The sequence below is a fragment of the Miniopterus natalensis genome, chromosome 17 (assembly GCF_054644295.1).
Source record: "Miniopterus natalensis isolate mMinNat1 chromosome 17, mMinNat1.hap1, whole genome shotgun sequence".
NCBI classification, from domain to species: Eukaryota; Metazoa; Chordata; class Mammalia; order Chiroptera; family Miniopteridae; genus Miniopterus; species Miniopterus natalensis.
In genome coordinates, this window is record NC_142097.1 from 31,204,924 (window position 1) to 31,228,181 (window position 23,258).

The following is a 23,258-nucleotide window of genomic DNA, read 5'->3' on the forward strand; positions in this document are numbered from 1 at the left end:
CCTTTGGTTGGGGAAGGAAGAGATGGGCAGGGCAGGAAGGACGGTCCTCGTGGTTATTTTTCTGTAGCAACTCAGTCCGGTGGCACAACTGAAGTCAAATGCATTAAATGTCTCTTCCTGTCTGCTCTGTCCCCAAAACGGCAAAGAACGAAGTGGTGGGGCAGAAAGAACCCCCAGCCCCAGCCCCCCGCCCCAGCCCCCCGCCCCAGCCCCAGCCCCAGCCCCAGCGCGGTTGCACGGGTCGTGGTTGACCTACCCGGCAGAGGGCGCCCCGGCCACTGCCACTCGCCTCCACGCAGAGGCCCCGCCCCTGGCCCCGCCCCCAGGCCGCACAGGCCCCGCCCCTCCGGTCCGACCGGGCTCCGCCCGCCGCCGTCACGTGGCCGGGCCGGGTCCAGCCTATTGCCGGCGCTGCGGCGCGGTATTCGTCATGGAGCCGGCGTCCCGGGCCCGTCTCCTGCCGCTGCTGCCGCTGCTGCTGCTGCTGGGCCTGAGTTCGGGTAGGTTCGGGCAGAAGGTGCATGTGCCAGTGGCCGGTGCCGCCTCCTCCCTCCGGGGATGCGAGCCTGCGCGTTTGCGCGTTTTAAAGCACATCTCTGTTCCCACATGCTTTGGAACCTCTCTGGGTTTTTTGTTGTTGTTTTGTTTTGGAATCGAGAGTGCTTTTAATACCCTTTTTTGGCTCCGGGTGGTCTGAAGCTCCCATCTTCCCTAGGTAGGAGCAGATGTGCAAAATGTGTGATTTGGAGAAACTGCTGACCGATGAGTTTCCACGGTCGTAAAGCCACTTCCCCGCCCCTGCGGCCGCCGGCTGCTCACAGGACCCCGGAGAATCACCGGGAGGCCTTTTCCCTCTGCTGGGTCAGAGGAGACAGGATAGAGGTTCCCCTCGCTAGGGTCCTTTTTGGCAAAACCCGTTCGTGTTTAAAGGGTGCCTTGCAATTTGTTTTTAGTCTTTTCCACCCCCCGCAAAATGTTTCCTGGTCTGAATCAACTGAGAATTCGGGCTGGCCGCAGACTTGCCTGGTGATCTTAGGCAAGTTGCTTAACAGCTGTTTTTCCCCTTTTGTAAAAGGAGGATCATATGCCCTTCAGTTTGCGTCTGGGAAATGTTGTCAAATATGTTGACTCCCCAGATTTTCACAGTGGTCCCTCCCAGGGAAGGGAGGAGTGCCAGGGGGTAGGTCAAAAGGGACCCGAGCCTTGTCTGTCATTTTCAAGGAGCCCACATTCTTCTGTGATTTGTATATAGATTCTTATAGCCACATCTTTAATAGTATAGTAGCTGGTTTACTCCCCCAAGCCACTTTTTGGGTTTCTTAATCTCCAGCCTTATCAGCCTCACCAGAGGATATTTTTCCCCCCAAGTGCTGTAACTTGACAGGTGTTAGCAAAGGTGACATAGAAAATGTATTCAACCTCCTCTTTTCTGATACTTGTTTTGCAGGTGCTAGAAAAGTTAATTAAGGAAATGGGAGTTGTGGGATTAAAGGACACAAACACAGCTTTTGATATCTTTTTTTGCCAAATTGCCATCCCCAAAAGTTATACCAGTGTGCACTCTTGCCAACAGTACAGAGGGCCAATCTCATGTCTACTTGTGGACATTGAGCAAATGCCATCATTTTTTGTCTATCAAATAAGCAAAGTTTTTTAGTGACCTCATTATTGCCTTAATTTTCATGTCTTTGAATATTAGTGATGTTAACCATTCTTTCACATATTTATCAAACGTTCACATTTCCGTTTTCATAAGTTATTTCTTCATTTAACAAGATCTTCCGTTTTTAAATTGATCTACGTGAGTGAGGAAAATTACCCATTTTCATAGTTGTTGCAGATCTTTGTCATTTGCCTTTTCATTGTATTTTTGATGTAAAGAAGTGTAACAAGTTTCTCTCCTCAACACTGTTGATTTTTTTTAGAGTCTCTCTTTTTTTCTTTATGACCATTTCCCCATCTGGGGGTCAGAAAAACATTCTACTATATTTTCTTTTTTAAATATATCTTTATTGATTTCAGAGCAAGGATGGGAGAGGGAGAGAGATGGGAACATCAATGATGAGAGAGTCATTGATCGCCTGCCTCCTGCATACCCCTGCTGGGGATGGAGCCCGAAACCTGGGCATGCGCCCTGATGGGGAATCGAACCGTGATCTCCTGAATCCTAGGTGGATTCTCAATAGCTGAGCCTCGCTTGGCCAGGCTCTACTATATTTTCATATTATTTTTAATATTTAAAATTTAAATATCTGATCCATTTGAAATTTATTTTGGTTTGTAGTATTAAGAGAGGACCTACATTTCTATTTTTTTTCTTTGAAAAAGTTAACAGTTGCCCCAGCATAATATAGTGAATCATCTTGGTCCCACTAATTTGTGATGCCTCTTTAATCCTATGTTAAATAAGATATAAAAACCAGCATGTTGCATTTTGAGATTTTTTTTCTTTCCCCTCAAAATGTAAATCTCTCTTTTTAAAAAACAGAAGGATAGCCCGGCCGGGCGTGGCTCAGTGGTTGAGCGTCAACCTAGGATCCAGGCAATCGGGGTTCGATTCCCAGTCAGGGCACATGCCCAGGTTGCGGGCTGCAGCTGATCGATGACTCTCCCATTGATGTTTCTCTCTCTCTCTCTCTCCCTCTCCTTTCCTCTCTGAAATCAATAAAGATATTTTTAGAAAAAAAACAACAACAACAGAATGATAAAAGTGTTTCATGCTTATTGTTAAAAATCCAAACATTACAGAGGGTGTGGAGGAAAATGGGGAAGCCTCCAGCCTCCTATTAAGTTTGGTTTGTTTTTTCATAACTGAGGGGTTTTTTCCCTTATTTCACAACATTTTGGAGTGAGTAAATTGCCTAAAATATAAACCAAATCATCTCAAGCCTGGCATGACCACCTCTACTGGACTTGGAATTTATCCAAACATTAGATATCCTTCAGGAAAATCAAATTGTGCTTCTGTTTCAGGAGCCATCATTGACCTGCCCCAAGATGAGGGCAGAGAAGTATGGGATTATGTGACTGTCCGCAAGGATGCCCACATGTTCTGGTGGCTCTATTATGCCACCAACTCCTGCAAGAACTTCACAGAACTGCCCCTGGTTATGTGGCTTCAGGTAAAAGTGGCTTTGCTGCCTGGCCAGGCTTGAGGCCAGGTTTCCCCTGCTTAACACGTTGCTTGCTCCTGAGGGCTCACAGCTCAGCCAGCGGCAAAGGACCGATCTGGCCCAGCAGCCAGTCAGGGGGCTCCTAGGCTTGGGGGTTCAGTGTCCTTCTGAAGCAGGCAAAGGGAGCCGTATACCAAGGACGGCAAATCAGAGAGTGAAGGTTCTCGCCTTTTACCGTTTTGTTTGTTTGTTTCCTTGAGCCCAGGCAGTGGCAGGAAGCTTTCCCAGAAGCTCCTGAAACAAGTTTGACTATATACTGATAGAAAGTGTTTTGAATGGTTCCAAAGCAAAGACTGAGGTACCCTGACTGGCTCCTTCTCTCTCTCTTTTCTCAGTTCTTTCCCAGGCCCTAATTTCTTGGTCTCAGAAACACTGATCTTTTGAAAGGACTCAGCCTCTTGTCTCTTAGTATTAAATGTTGGGCCTCTCCTTCTCCCTAGATGTGATTGCGTTTTGATCTTGAGCTCTGATTATAGGATGGAAGGCATGGAACTGGTTAAGAGGTGTTTGGAGGCAGGCAGAGGATTCTTCCAAGCATTCCTAAAATATCTGCGCAGAAATGGTGCACACCCACCTGGAAAACCAATCTCTAGGGAGGGGTTGAGGAGCATGGTCCTGCTTCAGCCTCTGGAAACTGTAGGCCTGCCTCAGCTGAGGCTCCAGGTTGCTCACCAGTAAATAGGGAGCCCTGGTACTCATTTGCATGGGATGAAAATGTCACTTCCTGCAAAAGTGTCAGTAATCATAAACAGCCTCCCAGTGTCCCCGGTCCCTGTGGACCTTCTGGTGAGAAAGAGCGAAGATGAGCAGTTTGCCAGGAGGGGCCTTTCTCTTTTAGGATTATCAGAGCAGCTCTTTTGATAAGCTGAAGGTGAGACTCAGGCCAAGGGTGTAGGTATGAAAATGCCACAGAAGAAGCACCCATATGTGGAGCCCAGGGAACTTCTGTCCACCCCTGGTGCAGGTTGTCAGGGAGAGAGCCCCACAGCGGACAAGCCCAGGCCTGCCAGTCAGGGGACCTGGGCACTCGAGGCCTTCCTGCCACCCACTTAGAGCTATGGCAAGACACTTCCCTTTTCTGCGCTTTCGCTTTTTTAAAAAATATATCTTTATTGATTTCAGAAAGAGGAAGGGAGAGGGAGAGAGAGAGTTGAAACATCAGTGATGAGAGAGTTGTCATGGATCAGCTGCCTCCTGGAGGCCCCTAACCAGGGATCGAGCCCACAACCTCGGCATATGCTCTGACCCGGGATTGAACCGTGATCTCCTAGATCCTAGGTCAATGCTTAAACCCCGGGCCACGCCCGGCTGGGCTGGGCTTTCACTTTGTAATCTAGGGGATTTTGTTACAACTTTTCATTAATTAGCAGAACCTCTCCATCCCCAAGCAAAAGCTTATATAGGAACAAAAGCAAAAGTGCTGAGACTGGGGTGGAGCTGGTCCCCGACTCCTTCGACCTTCCCTTGGTCACAGGCTGCCCACAGGCACTTCTGGGATTTCGGGAGTGCAGTTTGAAAACCACTGAGTATAGAAGGTGCAAACCTTCCTTGAGGTTGATTGCAGAGCAGGGTCATTTTATTTGAGTAACTTGCCAACATGTAAAAATTGAGATGTAGCAGCTTGGGGCCTGAACTCCCTGTCCCGGAGCTGAGTGGTGGTGGTCCCCTCTGATAGGACAGGAGCTCCTGGGAAGGAGCCCTCATTGGCACCTGTGGTCCACAGTCCACTTTGTGACCTTTGGTTACATAAACCCTGGGAGCTGAGATGCTATTGGAGGATTATGAACTGGCTAACTAAGTAACCTGCTCTTCATTTCCTCAGAGGCCCAAGGTAGAGGAAAAAAGGTTATGATGAAAGAAGAAATAATTACTAATTTAGATTAAAAGGAGATCTATTTTAGCAGCCTACTGAGGAACCATGCACTGACTTCTCTGGGCAGGTCTTTGAGAATCCAGGTCACATTGTCTGAGTGGAGTAGTGAGCTGTTTTAGTGACACTTTCAAGCCATTTCAGGGTGTCGCTGGCTCACTGACACCTTTACCATATATCAGAGTCACTGGATTGCCCCCAGGCACAACAGCTCCCCACCCCAAAGTTCTAGGCAAAAATTTGGTAGTCAGATGTTCTCAAATTGAACAGAAGTATCGTCCAGCCAGCTTCTCATTGCCTTGGCTGGGGCTGGGGTGATAATTTCCTGTGGCCACAATGGCATATGAAAAGCAGAGTGGGGCCCAACCAGTGTGGCTCAGTAGTTGAGAGTCGACGTATGAACCAGGAGATCACAGATTGATTCCCCGTTGGGCCACATACCCGGGTTTTGGGCTCAATCCCCAGTAGGGGACGTGTAGGAGGCAGGTGATCAATGACTCTCTCATCATGGATGTTTCTATCTCTCTCCCTTCCTCTTTCTGAAATCAATAAAAACATTAAAAAAAAATTTTTTTTTAAAGCAGAGTGGGCCGATGGGTAGTACTCTTTTATTTAAAGGTCACAAGTCCCTGGGTCCAGTCCTGGTAGAGCCCCTAATTGCCATGTCCCCTCCATGGGCCTTATTGCTCGTCTTTGAAGGAGGAGCTGAACAAGGTGGTCTGAAGGTCAGTGAGCCCCTGGCCGGCCAGGATTTAGGTTTGGGGAATCAGAGGTAGGAAAGTTTCCCTTAGGGGCTCTTGGCCCAGGTCTGTTCCTTTTCGAAAGACTAGCCGTTACCAAGAGGTTCAGTTAGTGCAGAAGTCCCTGGTTCTTCAGATAAATTGTGCCTTTGTACAGGATTGACGCAGCCATCACCAAATCATAAATCATTTATAGTGAATTTGGTCGTCAATATAATGACTAAGATTTAACTAAGATTTTCTCGGGATTAATTTTTGTTTCTTTTCTCTTCCCACAGGGTGGTCCAGGCGGATCCAGCACCGGATTTGGAAACTTTGAGGAAATCGGGCCCCTTGACTGTGACCTCAAACCACGAAGAACTACCTGGGTACAGTGAGGATGGCCCCAGCTGAAACTGCCCTGTGGCCTCTCCAAGATCTGAGCCCCACCGGGCCCACCCCATGCAGGGCGAGGTCACAAGTTTAGCAGTACTGTCCTTCCCTCCCCTCCACTTTCCCCCAGGTCTCTCTTGCCTTTAGTAACCTTTCTCTCCACTTGTCCACAGAAGCCTACTCTAGCAGACACCCTACCCTCTTTTGGCCATCTCTGCGATCCGACTCCAGGGTCCCACCCTCTGGCCACAACCTCCCATCCTCTCCCTGTTCTCCTCCCTTCCACTCTTGCCTCTTGACTTCTGCAAGACTTCAGACCCCCTGTCCTCTGCCCTTTTGATGTCTCTCTGGTCTCTGTCTCCACCCCCTGGCTCCCTTATCCTTGCTCTGCAGCTTTGCCGCACCCAACCTCGGGTCAGTCCCATGTCTACCTGCTCGGCCCCCACCCCCAGGCTGCCAAAGCTGGAGGGCAAAACCACACTGTCGGCCAGGTGGGGCTGTGGCTCAGTTGTTGGCTTTGCCCCTCACCCACCTCGTCCAATCACTTTTGCCTAAAAATGAATTCTTAAAAGCAGCTTTATTGAAATATAATTCATATACCATACACTTCATCCATCTGAAGTGTACGAGTCAGAGTTTTACAACCATTCACAATCCTATAACTCTAAGCTTCTTTGGAGAAGATATTAGAGTACGTTCCGTTCTTGTGTGGTATTCAGACCTTGGGTGTACTGTCTGCTATTCAGACTCACTGCTGCCTCCCACCTGCACTGATGTATTGCATTTAGGACATTTGTGTCGTCAAAAGTGACAACGTAGGTGCTCTGATACCCAGGTATATGTTAAGCTTTCCTTCTTGCTTTCCTTTTCTTTGCCAGAGTAGTCAATGTTCCTGTCCCTTATATTTTAAAATCCCTTTGAGCAACAGGATCATAAGCACATTGATATCCTCACACGTGTGGTTTTTTGTTGAGCTCATACCAGATGATCAAAAAATAATTGGTGCCTGACTGCCTGACTGTAGCTTTTGCTTTTCCCCTGTGGCATGTAGCTCCAGTCTGCCAGTCTCCTGTTTGTGGACAACCCCGTGGGCACTGGGTTCAGTTACGTGGCCGAGAATGGCACATTTGCCAAAGACCTTGCCACGGTGGCATCAGACATGCTGGTTCTCCTGCAGTCCTTCTTCAGTTGCCGCCCGGAGTTCCAGGTGAGCAAAAGCCCCAGGAAGAGCTAAGCAAGGGGTTAACGGTAGTAACAATAAACTTCCCCAAGAGTGCAGCGCCCAGCTGATTTCAGGGAGACCTGTTTACTCCCCAGGTTGGGTTGTGGGCTTTGGTTTCTATCTTCACTCAAGGTGGTTTTTATTTTCAAGGAATGACTCACGAGCCAGTAGTCTAATCAGACATAAGTATCAGAGGGAGGGAGGGAGAAAAACAACCCAAAGCACATTTGTCTGGCCATGACATACAGTAAAAATTTGAAATTAATTCTTGTGAATTAAAAGGTATTCAGGATATTTAGTGCTTTACCAATTCCTTTTCTTGCTAGACGATTCCATTCTACATATTCTCAGAGTCCTACGGAGGAAAGATGGCTGCTGGCATTGCTCTAGAACTTCATAAGGTAACAAGGAAGATGGCTTTGTTGTTGTTTTGGTTTCAGACAGAAACTGACTGTGTTACTTTTTTTTTTTTTAAATATATCTCTATTGCTTTCAGAGAAAGGAAGGGAGAGAGAGAGAGAGAGATAGAAACATCAATGATGAGAGAGTCATTGATCGGCTGCCTCCTACACAGGGATCGAACCCACAACCCAGGCATGTGCCCTGACTGGGAATTGAACCACAATCTCCTGGACCCTAGGTTGACGCTCAAGGGCTGAGCCACACCCAGCCAGGCAACTGTGTTACTTTTTATACTCACCTGGTATTGAATATACTTAGAATAGGACCCTGTACATATAGAGTAAGAGCAAGTCTGTAATAATAACCGTGAAGAGTTTCAAAAAGAACAGTGAAGGTTGCCCTACCAGATACCAAACAAGCTGTAAAGCTGCCATGAGTAAAGCAGTATGGCGTTGGCCTAGCAACAAACAAATAGGATAAAGAATGCAACAGGATAAAGAATCTAGAAACAGATTTAATATATACTTATATGTTTATATATGTATATATATCTGTGTATGTATATAATATACACATATCATGCTTCCATATGATCATATATAAATAAGATGGCATTTCATGTCGTTGGGGGACAGATAGAACATTCCATAAATGGCTATCACTTTGGAAACTAGTAAAGTTGAGTTCTTGCCTTGCATAAAACATCAATTCTAGATAGATTAAACATCTAAACTAAAGAGAATATGAAAATATAGGAGAAAAATTTTATGCTCTTGGGTAGGAAAGCTTTCCTTCATAAGATAAAACACTCAAAAGCCAAAAAGGATAAGTTTGACATATTTAGACCACATACAAATTTAAAACTTTGTAGCGTTCCATAAACAATTTTAATTATTCATATTATTAGTAAATCCATTTAAAAAAGGACAATATCCTACAAGTAAATTGGCAAAAAATATGGACAAGCAATTTATAGAAGAAATGCAAATAGCCTGTGGACATATGAAAAAATGCTCAAATTTTATTAGTAAGCAAAATCTATGAGATTTGAAAATATTTAAAAGATTGGTAACACCCAGCTTTGGTAAGACGTCAGGAAAATAAGTGCTCTTACGCACTTTTGGTGGGTATGAAAACTGGTAAATCATTTCATTTTAATTTTTTTATTATTTAGTTAGTTTAATTCTCACCCATGGATATTTTTCCCATTGCTTTTCAGAGAGTGGAAGGGCGAGGGAGAGAGAGAGAGAGAGACATCAATGTGAGAGAGACACATTGATTGGTTGCCTCCCTCATGCACCCCAACCTGGGTTGGGGATCGAGGTACATGCAACTGAGGCGTCGTATCCTTGGCTGGACTCAAACCCAAGGCCCTTTAGTCCAAGGGCCAATGCTCTAAACACTGAGCAAAACTGGCTAGAGTGGTAAATCATTTGAAAAGGGCAATTTGGCAGTATCTGTCAACTTTTAAAATGTATGTGCCCTTTGACCCAATAATTTCACTTCCAGGAATCTGTTCCATGAGAATACTTATACATACATGTGTGTGTCCGAGGGTGTTTAGTGCACCATTGCTTATAATGTCCAAAAATTGAAAACAAGCTCATGGATATTCATAGAGAATTACTTAAATAAAATGGGTGTATCTTTCTGTGATGGAATACTTTGCAGCCATCATAAAGAATGGGTAGTTCTGGGGGGAAAAAGAATGGATATCTCCCAGCCAGGCATGGCTTAACAATTGAGCATCGACCTGTGATCCAGGAGATCACGGTTCGATTCCCAGTCAGGGCACATGCCCGGGTTGCAGGCTCGATCCCCAGCAGGGGCCGTGCAGGAGGCAGCTGATCAATGACTCTCTCGTCATTGATGTTTCTCTCTCTCCCCCCCTCCCTTCCTCTCTCCGAAATCAATAAAAATATATTAAAAAAAAAAAAAGAGAGAATGGATAGTTTTGTATATATTGTATATACTTGTGTGTGTGTGTGTATATGGTTGTTAAAGGGGTTAGAAGGATACATAACATGTTAACTGGTTAACTAGGGAGTGTGAGGGTGCATGTGGGGTAGAGGCGTCTTTCTGTGTTTAAATTTTTTACAGTGAGCTTGTATGAGTTTTACTTTTAATATTTCTTAATTCTTTTTTAAAAATGAACCTTTAATCAAAAGCAGTATTGTGTATAACAGAAAATTAGAAAACACGGCAATCAGCTCTAGCCGGTGTGGCACAGTGGTTGGAGCTTTCACAGTGCACCAAAGGGCTGCGGATTCGGTTCCCAGCCAAGGGTTCGTACCTGGGTTGCAGGTTCCATCCCGACCCTCGTAGGGGCGTCTGCGGGAGGCAACCAATCGATGTGTCTCTCTCACACCGATGTCTCTCTCTCTCCCCTTCCTCCCTCCCTTCCACTCTCTCTAAAATCAATAGGAAAAATATCCTTGGGTGAAGGTTAACAACAAAAAAAAGTTAAAAGAAAACACAGCAATTAAAATTTCACCTTCTCGCCAGACGGAGTTCTCCACTGTCAACACCTTAGTGGACAGCCTTGAAATCTTTTTCTGTACTTTTATAAATAAATAATTTTTTAGCCAGTATGAGAGCATATTATACATAATGTCCACAGCCTGCTTTCTTCAATCGCTAGTCTTCAACTTTTCGTCTTATTACATTTTCACACTCAGGCTACACTATTAACGTTAAATGAAAAAGGGGGGGCAGAGGAGCATGAGCTCCTAGTCCAAGGGCCTCATCCCACCCTTGAGGACCTCCTGAGGAGGCCTCCCAGCCCTTCGGTGCCTGCAGCTTGGATAGTGAGGATCGTACCCAAGGAACCCACTGACCACCTTGTGAGAAATCGGACCTTGGGGCGGAGGGGTGACGGTGTCCCTCCTAAAAAGCTGGGGCTGCACCAGACCCCACACACATCCTGCCAACACTCTTGTGAAAAGAGTCAAGAGAAATCCAACAGTTCCCACTCATTTTGCAAATGGTGGCAGGAAAGAGTTCCTTTGGTTCTGGGTATTTGAGGTCTTTGGAGACTTGGGGGACCTTGGGAAGGGCGGGCGGAAGTTTTGTGTGCTTGGGAAAGTAGTGCGTAAAGACTGGGCTCCCTCCTGCTGAGGAAGGGGTGAGGCCCCGAGGCCCCTTGGTAAGGATGTTTCTTGGCTCCTCCTCTTGCAGGCCATTCAGCAAGGGACCATCAAGTGCAACTTTTCTGGGGTTGCTTTGGGTGACTCCTGGATCTCCCCTGTTGGTAAGTATGGAATTTTTAGACTTTACTTCCTTTCTCCACTCTTCCCTGGGACTTTGGGCTGTGTTATCCAGATCAAAGAACAAGGCAGTGGAATTCTCTGGGTCCTTGGAGAGGTTAACACAGAATGTGTGTGCCCCAGGGCCAGACAAGAAATTAGGGAATAATTCATTTACACGGCACCTACCGTGGGCTGCTATGGACTGAACTCAATTCTCTTATTTGGTTCTCATCACAAAAGAATCAGATTTTATAGCTAAAGACATTCTAAAGGCTCTGAGAGGTGGTGGAACTTGCCCTCTGACACACAGAATGAGTGGCCTGGTCAGGATTCAAACCTAGGCCTATCTGTCATCTTGTCCCCTCCACCATGCTGATGTGAACGTGAGCATTTGGGGTGACCGTCCCATCTGTTGCTCAGGTTGATGAAGCAAGGTTTCCATCAGGTCCTGCAACTCAGGTGCTCAGTTTCATAACCTGAGCATCGGCACCCTTGTTGGGAGTACAGATAAAAGTTGCTTATGTTGCAGGCATCCGGGGCGTGGCTTCAGACATCTCGAATAGTCACCTTAGTGGGTTCACTCTGACACAGGATTCAAAATCTCAGCCCTATTGACATTTTAAGTGATATGATTCTTTGTTGTGGGGCGCTGTCCTGTGCAGTGCAGGATGTTAGCGGCATCTCTGCCCTTTAGATGCCAGTATTCCCACTCCAGTATGACAACCAAAAATATTTCCAGACATTGCCAGGTTTCCCCCGGGGGACAAAAGTACCCCTGGTTGAGAACTACCGCTCTAACCTAACAAAAGCTGACTTTTCAGCGGCAAAACCAAATATAAAGTTAGAAATCAGAAGAGAGTTGCCTGTGGAGGAGGGAGGGGAATAATCTGGAAAGGGGACACGAGGGACCTTTCTAGGCTGGCTGGGCTCTATCTCTTGGTCGTTACATGGGAGTGTAGGCGTTTATAGAGCCACGTCCCTGATGGATTCGGGACATCCTGATGCTACTTGGCCTGGTTATTTCTTGCCCTCATTCTTGGCACCTCCAGGGAATAATATGGCATAACCAAGAACTCTGAGTCATCATTGAGAGGAGGGCTGCTGCTTGTTCGCCCTTCCTGGCCGGACCTCCTAGGCTATCAGGAAGCAGCAGATGCCTTGATCAGAAGCACGAGAGTCCAGCAGGTTCCCTGCCAGGTGCCTCACTCAAAGTGACAGCACCACACTTCCTCCTGGGGTCTCATCACAGTGTCACAACAACACTAAGCACTTTGCATGTGTTAACTGCATTTAATCCTCACAGCAGCTCCATGGGATGGATGCTACTATTACCCCGATTTTTGAGATGGTGAGAGATTAAGCAGTTTTTCTAGAGTCACACAGCTAAAGCCAGGACTCAAATCCAGGCAGCAGCCACTGGAATCCATGCACTTAACTGTTATACTACATTGTCTCCAGAAGACCAGTTTTAACCTCATGGCCTTACAAGTGCTCTTCAACTTGTCCAAAGTCTTTTTTCACCTTGCCATGACCCACCTCCCCTCATGACTCTTCCTGTTCAGCTCTTACTCCCTCCTTCCAGATCACTTTAAGTGTCACCTCTCCGTCCCAGAAATTCTCCCTTTCTGAGGGAGAAGTACTGTTTATTTCATGAACAATTATTAATGGCTTGCTGGGTGGTAGGTCTTTTGTCAGGTGCTAAGAAAGATACACAGCCCGGCCGGGCGTGGCTCAGAGGTTGAGCGTCGACCTAGGATCGAAGCGATCGGGGTTCGATTCCCGGTCAGGCACATGCCCGGGTTGCGGGCTCGATCAATGACTCTCTCATCATTGATGTTTCTATCTCTCTCTCCCTCTCCTTTCCTCTCTCTGAAATCAATAAAGAAAATTATACAATCTAATGCTTGATAATAAGACTACATATGTATGTGAAAAGAAACAATTTAAAAAAAAAAAGAAAGATACACAGACATGTTCCACGTCCTTTAGAAGATCTACACAGTTCAGTGTGGCAACCGTAGAACTATTTGTGACTACTTAAATTAAAATACAATAAAATTGTCAATCTTTCAGTTGCACTATGCACATTTCCAGTGCCCAGTAGGTCACGTGTGGCTGTTGACTGTTGTTCTGGACCACCCAGACACAGAGCATTTCCATCGTTGCAGAAAAGCTTCTTGGACATCTCAGGTCTCATCAGAGGTCAGCAGACCATGACCTACAAGTCAAGTCTGTGTTGCCACCCTGCTTTGGTAAATAGTTTTTTATTGGGACAGTCACGCCCACTTATTTACATATGTTTGGAGGCTGCAATAACAAAGTTGAATAGCAACAGAGACCTGCAAAGCTGCGAATATTTATCATTTGTCCCTTTAGAGAAAAAGTTTGTCAATCCCTGGTCTAGACCAGACAAGGAGTGGGATACATTGGAGAACAGACGGTTTTGTATTTCAAGAAACTAAGGCACTGGGTTAAAGGTTAACTGGAGGGCTAAATGCATAGGTAGGTTCAGGAAGGCCTGGTATGCCTGCATTTCTCAGGGTGTACTTAAGAATACCAGTCCAATGAGATGCTATACAAAGGTCTCTGTAGTCAAATAAATTTTGGGAGTGTTCAACACTGACTCTACCTCCTTAGGGTTTCACAGGCACATCAAAAGCTCTGAGAAGTCCTGCAGTAAAGAAATGTGTTATGGTTTGCATAACTCCAGAGATATTTCACAAAAGAATTTTTTTTTAATTTTTAATATCTCTCTATTGATTTCAGAGAGAGGAAGGGAGAGGGAGAGAGAGAGAAACATCAATGATGAGAGAGTCATTGACTGGCTGCCTCCTGCACGCCCCCAACTGGGGATCGAGCCCGCAACCCAGGCATGTGCCTTGACTAGGAATCGAACCCCGATCGCCTGGATCCTAGGTCAACGCTCAACCGCTGAGCCATGTCCGGCTGGGCAAGAATTTTTTCTTTTAATACCTAAATTAAAATTCTGCAGAGCTGAGGTTATATGAAACATACTTTGAGATGCTTGGCCTTAAGTTACCATGGAAGGCTTTCCAGCAAAAAAGTGGTGTATTTAAATGTACTTTAAAACTTGTGATCCTTGATACTTTGTTGGGTGGTACATCTCTCAATGGCACTCACTAGCCTAACCTAGCATCATGGTAATAATGAACTTGTCTAAACTGAGCCCCACTCTTCTCTTTGAGGACAGACATTGTGTTACTCACATTTATATCTTATAAAGCTCCTTACTGGCTTTAGGCCCTTTGTCAATTCTCAATATATTTGTGGAGTAGAGATGAATTGAGTGGCAGGATAGCCACAAGCACTTGACTTATGAAATCATTAAGCTTCCTCCTTAATTAGCAACTTGGCAGAAGCTAGTGTCCCCAAATTGAAGAAGCAAGCAGGAAGCAGAGCAGAAATGTAAAGGCGGGGAAATATTTTAAACTGTCAAAAAACCTCGAAGCCTGCAGATAAGAGCCTCCGATGCATAAACACAGCCTGCCCGTGGGGATGCCATCACTGGCTGACTCACTCACTGGGCCAGCATCAGGCCAATGAATGTGCCATTAGCCCTCAGTCAACACGGGCCCCCCACACCCTCGTCCCACCTCCCAGCCATGGAATATCAGCTCCTTTCCTGCATGGGCCCTGGTGAGTGAAGGAGCCCTGGGAGGTAAAGCCAACCGGGTTCCTTTCTGCTTTGGGAGGGAGGCTGGTGGGATTTTTCTTTGGGAGGATGGAGCCGTGAAGACTTATTCTGTACATATGTGGTTTCCTTTAGATTCAGTGCTCTCCTGGGGACCTTACCTGTACAGCATGGTAAGTAGGTGGGGCCTCACCTCTGCACCCTCCGTATAGTCAACAGCCCAGCTGACCTCTTCTGGCCCTGTCCTCAGGAAGGTGAAAGTGAGCTGAGTGTGCCTGTGTGGTCCACATTTCTTCGCGTCTTTTGGTCCATATCAAATTGGAGACGCTAAGCAATAGCTGGCCTTGGGGACAGATGTAAAGAAACAGCACAGATACCCCATTTCTTAAGATACAAGAAGCACAATTTTTTAAAGCCCCCCAACCCTTTTTAAAAAATATATATCTTTATTGATTTCAGAGAGAGGAAGGGAGAGGGAGAGATGGAAGCATCAATGATAAGAGAGTCATGGATCGGCTGCCTCCTGCATGCCCCCTACTAGGAATCGAGCCCACAACTGGGGTATCGAACTCACAACCCAGGCCTGTGCCCTGACTGGGAATCGAACCGCGATCTCCCGGATCGGATCATAGGTCAATGCTCAATCGCTGAGCCATGCCAGCCAGGCAAGCCCCCCAACTCTTGATTATAAAAATGTTCAAATATGCAGAAAAGTTGAAAGATCACTGTCAACACCCATATATCCACCATCTAGACTCTGAACATTTTGCTGTATTTCTTCCATAATAAATAGGTGACTTCTAACAGATACTCTCATATGTGAACTCCCCTTTCTCCTGCCCACTCTTTCTGTTCCCCATCCCTACCTGTAGCAAAGCCAGATTTGTGTCGCTAAGCAAAGCGGGCCTTTGTGTTCTTGATTTGCATTCCAGTCTCTTCTCGATGACCAAGGCCTGGCAGAGGTGTCTCGGGTGGCAGAGCAGGTCCTGGATGCTATAAATAAAGGGCTCTACGAAGAGGCCACCCAGCTGTGGGGAAAAGCAGAAATGGTCATTGAACAGGTAACAGGGTGCACGCTCAGGGGCCAGCCCAGTGGGTTTTTCCTCATGGATAAAGGGCCCCTGGTTGGTGGTGTCAGGATTGGGGTCTATCTTGAGATGCTCCAGAAATCATGCAAAGTGGTAATCTGATGTGTGAGAGCAGTGACAGGGTCAGAAAGTCCCCCAGGCCTATAAGACTTTGCAACATTGATAATAGAGAAATAAAGACAACAAACAGCCAAATATATTTCTATGTTTCAGAACACGGATGGGGTGAACTTCTATAACATTCTAACTAAAAACACCCCCATGTCTTCAATGAAGTCAAGCCTAGAATTCACCCAGAGCCACCTCGGTGAGTGAACTTTCTAGACCGTGTCTCATCCTCTGTGCGAGATGAAACCAGTTTCTTTTCAAAGCTTTATTTTGTTCATTTATTAGAAATTACAGTTGACATACAATATTTTATTAGTTTCGGGTGTACAACACGATTGCTCAACAATTATATACCTTAGAAAGGGATCACCACAGTAAGTCTTGTAACCATCTGTTACCAGATTTAAAAGCTTTATTGATGTGTCATTTATGTGCCATAAAATTTGCCCATTTTAAGCATCTATTCAGTGGTTATTAAGTACATTCACAGAGTTGTGCAATCGTCACCACAATCCAGCTCTAGAACATTTCCCAGAAAGATCCCACATGTCCGTCTGCAGTTGATTCAGCACCAGGCAACCACTCCTCTGCTTTCTGTTTGTCTAGACTTGCCTTTTCGGGACATCCCAGAGAAATGGGATCATGCAATAGGTAGTCTTTTGAGCATCGGGCTTCTTTCACGTAGCATAGTGTGTTTGAAGTTTGGAAACCAGCTTCTGCACACTGGACTACGTATGATGTCAGTCCTGCTGCAGGCTGGATCAGGCTCCTTCAGCCGCCCCAGGGTCACTGTGAGTGCCAAATGCTGGCATCCTCCCCGGTCAGAGGTGTATCAGGGCTGCAGGAGTCCTCTGGATTCCACTGCTCAGCTGATTTCTTTTGGCCATTCTGGATACTCTCTGTGGCCCCAAAGTACTTAAAATGCAGCGATCAACACATAAATCCTCTACTTTCAGCGTGTTTCTGACTTTCTTCCTCCATCTGGGGTGAATTAAGGTGATGCTTTTTTATTTATTTTTTATTTTTTATCGTGACCCAAGGATATTTTTCCCATTGCTTTTCAGAGAGAGTGGAAGGGAGAGAGAAATAGACAGAGACACATCGACTGGTTGCCTCCTGTACATTCCCCGACTGAGTCCGGGGATCGAGCCTACAACTGAGTTATGTGCCCTTGGCTGGAATTGAACCCGGGACCCTTCAGTCCACAGGCCAACGCTCTAACCACTGAGCAAAACCAGCCAGGGCAAGGTGACGCTTTTCATTTCCCAGCTGAAAGCCTCCCTCTTCTGCACAGCATCCCCGGCAGCTTGGAGACGATGTCCTCTTGGACTCATTTCCACTCCTTTTACTCACTGTGTACCAGTTCATTTTAGTTCATCTTTACCAACGCCACGTGAGAAACCTAAATCGGGATGCCTTGAATCAGCTCATGAACGGGCCCATCAGAACGAAGCTCAAAATTATTCCTAAGGATTGCTCCTGGGGAGGTAACTTATGTGATCTAATTAAGTGTCACTTGTAGAGTTGGCGGGGAGGCAAAGAAAGGTTCAAATTCAAGGGCCTTACTTTGTAGAATGGGTTTTGGTGGTGGTGATAGTATGTCGCAGGTAGAACAGTACTATTATCCACATTTTGTAGAGAGGCAAAGAAATGGAGACAGTAAATAACATGCCAGATTAGGTTCAAAGTCTACGCTATTGCTGCTATTGTTCAGTATTATGATGGTCAGGAGGCCAGCGGGAATGCTGTGCTGACCATCTCCTCTTGCCTGCACTAGTCCTTTACGTGGTCACCTTGTCTTGCCTGTGGCTAGTCCTCCAGGGGCTTTACTGAGGGCTTTCTCTGAATGGTCTGGTCTGATTTGGTTTATCACTAGGCTAGCCCCACTTGTTCAGAACTTAAAACTTGGCCCTGGTGTTACTTGGGAAAGAAGGAATGCTAACTTTGGCCAGAGCACAGGTTGCTCCCTGGGAGGACCAGCTTAACGAGTACTTTAGAGTCTCCCTGTTTCCTTGGGCATTGGCCGTCTCTAGGTTTCAGTTCCTCATTAAAAATGCCATTGCTGTCATCTGGAGCGAACAGAGCACGTGCCTTCTCCATGACCAGCTCAGGGCATGGACGTCAGGGCCGGTTGGTCCGTGTGGGTGAAGCATCTGTGCGCGTTCAGTCTTTTGGGTGCTGCACAGGGCTTACACTTGGGTGCTGGAGCCCAGGATGGTCTGGGCTGAAAGGCGCCTCGTGTTGTGGCGGATTCCAAGTTGCTACCTCTCCCTCCTTCCTCATGCGCAGGCCAGGCTAACAGTGTCTTCCTGAACATGGAGAAGGACTTCATGAAGCCAGTCATCAGCGTGGTGGACGAGCTGCTGGAAGCCGGGGTCAACGTGACCGTGTACAATGGACAGCTGGACCTCATCGTGGACACCATGGGTAGGAACCCAGGCTGGGCGGCACGTGGAGGCGGTGTCCTGGGCTGAGCCGGAAGGGAACTGGCCTCCGATGTTGTCAGTCTTGGAGCTGGTGACATTGAGGTGCTGGGAAGAAGGCCATTTCCTGTTGTATCCATCCACCCCTGACCTTGACTCTAGGAAGAGGGTGGAGCCGCCTGAGGCTGCGGCCCCTCAGAGAAGCGTAGGTCCATCCAGCTTTTGAGAACCTTAAGTATAATTAAAAGAACAACACCTACCCCCACCAGAAAAATATAAAAGAAGACGTTTTCCTGACCACCTGACTGATGGACTGTTTAACTGAGGGAAAACCTTGCAAGGTGAATTAAGACTAAACCCTAATGACTCTGTAAACCTGACCCAGGGGAAGTGGTCCTTGTGGAGTCCCCGTAGCAGTGGCTGTCACCGCATACCCACTTCTGGGTTCGGTGGGCCCGGCAGGAGTGCAGAGGCAGGTGCTCGGAACCAGCGGCAATCCAGGCATGCGGGGTGGTGGGTGTGTGTGTTTCTCCTCAGCCGCAGAACTGAATGTTTTTGTGACTTGTGAGCCAAGGGGACTAAGGACAACATGAAAAGGCTCTGTGTTTGTTTGGGTAACCCACCTTCCCGTCTCCTAACCCTGAGACTTCTCAGTCCTCCTGACAGCTGTCACCTCCAGAGGTCCCCGATCACCTTCCTATAGAGCATATGGCAGTAAGAGAGTAAAGGCAAAAACTGGTCGGGTGTCACGTCTCTTAGGCTTCTCTGTCGGACTGGGTGTCATTGGGAGCTTGCTAGAAATGCAGACCCTCAGGCCCCACCCAGACCCACTGAGTCAATTTGCATTTTTACAGGGGTCAGAGTTTTTTCCCCTATTTAAAAACAAACGTTTAAATTTATTGGGATGACATTGGTTAATAAGACTATATAGGTTTCCATCATCTGTGTATTGCATTGCGTGTTCACCACCTAAAGTCAAATCTCTTTCCACCACCATTTATCCCCCCTTTACCTCCTTCTAATTTCCCTGCCCCCCTTTCCCTCTGGTAATCACCACACTGTTGTCTGTCTGTGCGTTTTTGTTTGTTACTCTTAGTTTTGTGTTCCACCTGTGAGTGAAGTCATACGGTTCTTGACTTTTTCCTTCTGACTTATTTTGCTTAGCATGATATACCCAAGATCCATCCATGTTGTCACAAATGGCAGGGTTTCATCCTTTCTCATGGCTGAGTAGTCTTCCATGGCGTACATGCACCACATCTCCTTTATCTGGTCCTCTGCAGGAGGACACTTCTGTTGTTTCCATGTCTTGGCCACCATCAATAATGTTGCAATACACACAGCGGGTACATATATCTTTACGAATAAATGCTTTCAGAATTTTGGGGTAGATACCCAGAAAAGGGATTGCTGGGCCATATGGTAGCTATCGTCTTCATTTTTTTGAGGGACCTCCATACTGTTTTCCATAGTGGTTGTACCAGTTACATTCCCACCAGCAGCGAATGAGGGTTCCCTTCTCTCCACGACCTCTCCAACACTTGTTACTACCTGTCTTGTTGATGACAGCCACTCTCACAGGTGTGCGGTGGTACCTCACTGGGATTTTGATTTGTATTTTACAAGGCTGTGTTTTATGCACATTTATTATACTTCAGGAAAAGCCAAGTTCTAGGACCTGGATTTTTTTTCTACACTGCCCAGCAGTTAATGCCAGGCCTTTCTTTGTCCCTCACCAGGGCAGGAGGCCTGGATGCAGAAACTGAAGTGGTCAGAACTGCCCAAGTTCCATCAGCTGAAGTGGAAGCCACTGTACAGTGACCCTACGTCTTCTGAAACGTCTGCTTTTGTCAAGAGGCACAAGAACCTGGCTTTCTTCTGGATTCTCAGAGCCGGACACATGGTGAGAAAGAGGCTGCTTTTGTTCCAAATTTAAGTCATTCTGAGAGGGAAGCCGTGGGCAGTTGGTCATGCGCTGCGTGGGTTGGTTCCACACAAAGTGCTTTGGGCTTGGGAGCCATTCAAGGTCTCTAACAAATTTCTGCCATTAGAGCTTCATTCCTTTGAGCCTAGAAATTCTTATTTAAGAATATGAGAGTCAAGCTGGGCTCTCTGTCCTTTACTCTTTAGTTGAAATGAATATAATGTTACTTTCCTCTTAACAGTCTGTCTTAGGTACACATTGTCACATTGTCCCAGGGCAAGAAGGGAGAAATTGTCTTTCCTTGCCATTTTCAGGAAGTGAAAACCAAAGCTTGGTGCTTGGTAAAGCGGCTCTGACACCAGCGGGGAAAGGTTAAAGCAAATGAACGAACAGTGAGGGAGAGAAACAACAACTTCCTTAGGAAACTGGACAGAAGAGGCAAGGCACCAGGACAGGGTTAAGAGGGCATTTTGTTAATGGCTCTGAGGATCTGAGCACCTTCAGTGTTGAGCACACATTGTGTCCAAGAGAATGATGCTCTTAAGAGAGGGGTCCCTGCAGAGGCAGGTAGGAGGGGAAGGAGGGAGGAGCTAACCACAGGTTTGCTAGGAGCCGAAGTTCAGACCCATTTCCTCTTCGTTACAAAAAGAGCCAGAGATGGTTGGGGGCAGCCTTAAAATAGCTCTTGGAGGTTGTTATTAAATCATCCACCAACCACTTCCCCTTTAGTTGATTAAATGTCATTTTGGTAAACTCCATCATGCCTGTGTGGCCTTGCTTGGCAGGAGAATTAGGGACCATGGTGTGCCATAGAGAATCATGGAGCCATGGAATTTCAGAACTTGGAGCCATTTACTCTCTACCCCAGTCTTTGTAGAAGAGAAACTGAGGCCTCTGCCCCTCCCCATTTTGGTGGTGTGTGGGAAGGAGATTTTTTTTACAGGAATTATTCAAAAACTCTAAGGGAGAAACAAAACAAAGTTGAATACAATATAAAAATGGGGATGCCACCCCCACAAAGGACCTTGTTTGCTTGTCTGTACCTGTTTTCGTTTTTGCTGTTAGCTTCCCTCTTGGGCTGTGCTTCTACTCTGTTCCCAGTCTAGGATGTTTCCTACCCAGAGAGTCCTGTGAAATGTTTAGAATCTTCGCTCTTCCTTGAATAGGCTGGGTCCTAGTACTATAAGCACAGCCCTTACGAACAAATAAACAGATCAGCCCCAAATGGAGAAAGTTCTTTCCTAAACGCAGACTTCAGGCCCCTGCCACCCAACAAGATTGGGGCCCAGAGGACCCTTTGTCAGGCATAGTGGTCCTTTCACAGAAATGACCCTCTCTTTAAGGAGTGCACCCAGGTGCGGCTGTCCTCCCAGGTTGCTGTCACAGAGCAGGCACTCTTCCTGGGAACCAGGTCTCAGGATGTCACCCCTGAACCCGGCCCCAGGAACAGAACCGGGAGCACTAACATACTGCTTGGTTCTAGGTTCCTTCTGACCAAGGGGACATGGCCCTGAAGATGATGAAGCTGGTGACTCAGCAAGAATAAGATGGGCTGGGCTGGAGGTGAGCTGCTTGGCCTCGGGGCACGGGAGCTGAAGTGAGCACCCCATAGCTGTGGGGAGCACCGTGTCCCCTGGAACCTGACTTGGGCTGTGATCGTGAAGGTTCCTGCCAGCTGCACAGAGAACAAATTCACTGCCTCAGTGGCAACTTGGAAGTCATTTCTGCTCTCAAAACACCCAAGATTTTTTTAAATGGATTTCTTTTCATCAAAATGAACGTGTTGAACTATACTAACTTTTGCTTATTATAAAAGCAAATTGTGTGATTTATATTTTTAAAAAGGAGGGGAGGGATACAGGTAAAGAAAGAACAAAATAAACACCCATATCCTTCCTTCCTTGGGATAGGCACTGCTACCACTCTAGTGTATATTCTTGGCAATATTGTTTTGCTACATATACATATATATTTTTTTGCAAAAATTGAATTATCATTTTACTGTCTACTTTGTTCACACATCAAAATGTCATAAACATCTTTTCATGTCAATAAATGTTCTGTAACATTTTTAATGGCTGCCGAGAATTCCATTTTATGGATGTACCATAATTTCTGTACCAAATGCGCAGTTGTTTCCTGTAGGCGGTTTTTAGTTTGTTGCTATTATAAACAGTGATCTGGTGGTTCCCCCTGATAGTTATATGTTTTTGCACATCCTTATTAGTTTCTTACAATAAATTCCTAAAAGCGTAATTGTTTAGTCAAAGGATCCCAGCATTAAAATTAAAGCGATGAGTTCGGGACTTTTAAGTTTTCATTTGTGGCCCAAGGTGTGCATGAGAAATCTGACGGCTCCTATGATGCCTTGGAAGGAACACTACCTCCTATGGTTGTGGGGCTGAGATTCTGAAAACCAAACAAAGTCTGTTCCTGCAGAATGTGGGGAAAGAGTTAATAGCAAATTATGCCTCCGTGACCTGCCCCTTCGGACCTGGGACTAAGACAGGCTTCCTCGGGCCCTAGCCAGTTTTGCTCAGTGGTTAGAGCGTCAGCCTGCAGACTGAAGGGTCCCGGGTTTAATTCTGGCCAAGGGCACCTCAGTTGCAGCCAATCGATGTGTCTTTCACATCAATGTTTCTCTCTCTTCCACTCTTTCTGAAAAGCAGTGGAAAAAATATCCTTGAATGAGAATTAAAAAAAAACCCAAACAACTGTATGCCCAGCTGGCGTGGCTCAGCGGTTGAGCGTTGACCTATGATTCAGGAGATCAAGGTTCAATTCCCGGTCAGGGCACATGCCCAGGTTTCTGGCTTGATCCCCAGCAGGGGGCGTGCAGGAGGCAGCGGATCAATGACTCATTGATGTTTCTGTCTCTCCCTCTCTCTTCCTTTCTCTGAAATCAATAAAATATATATATATATATTTTAAAACACCAACTTCTATCTTAAGCCACTGGTGGTTTGGGTTTTCTACCACATGCAGTGTGGTTTTAGGAACCAGGGATGGCATTGTTACATTCTTTTTCACCAACCC

The 23,258-nt window shown here is 46.3% G+C and overlaps 1 protein-coding gene across 1 annotated transcript; it reads left to right on the forward strand.

Moving 5' to 3' along the window:
• Positions 1–430: 430 nt before the first annotated feature.
• On the forward strand, positions 431–22,297 carry SCPEP1 (serine carboxypeptidase 1). Its single transcript, XM_087826224.1, has 13 exons — positions 431–500; positions 2,974–3,122; positions 6,062–6,151; positions 7,207–7,362; positions 7,704–7,778; positions 10,957–11,029; positions 14,815–14,852; positions 15,612–15,740; positions 15,981–16,074; positions 17,249–17,362; positions 18,165–18,302; positions 20,038–20,201; positions 21,706–22,297. Exons 1-13 carry the CDS (start codon positions 431–433, stop codon positions 21,766–21,768), a joined length of 1,353 nt encoding a protein of 450 aa, XP_087682350.1. The 3' UTR covers positions 21,769–22,297.
• Positions 22,298–23,258: the final 961 nt, after the last annotated feature.

Coding starts and splice junctions, on each gene's coding strand:
- SCPEP1 (XM_087826224.1), top strand. CDS start 431: ATGGAGCCGGCGTCCCGGGCCCGTCTCCTGCCGCTGCTGCCGCTGCTG. Junction 501..2,973: donor GCTGCTGGGCCTGAGTTCGG/GTAGGTTCGGGC, acceptor CTTCTGTTTCAG/GAGCCATCATTGACCTGCCC. Junction 3,123..6,061: donor CCCTGGTTATGTGGCTTCAG/GTAAAAGTGGCT, acceptor CTCTTCCCACAG/GGTGGTCCAGGCGGATCCAG.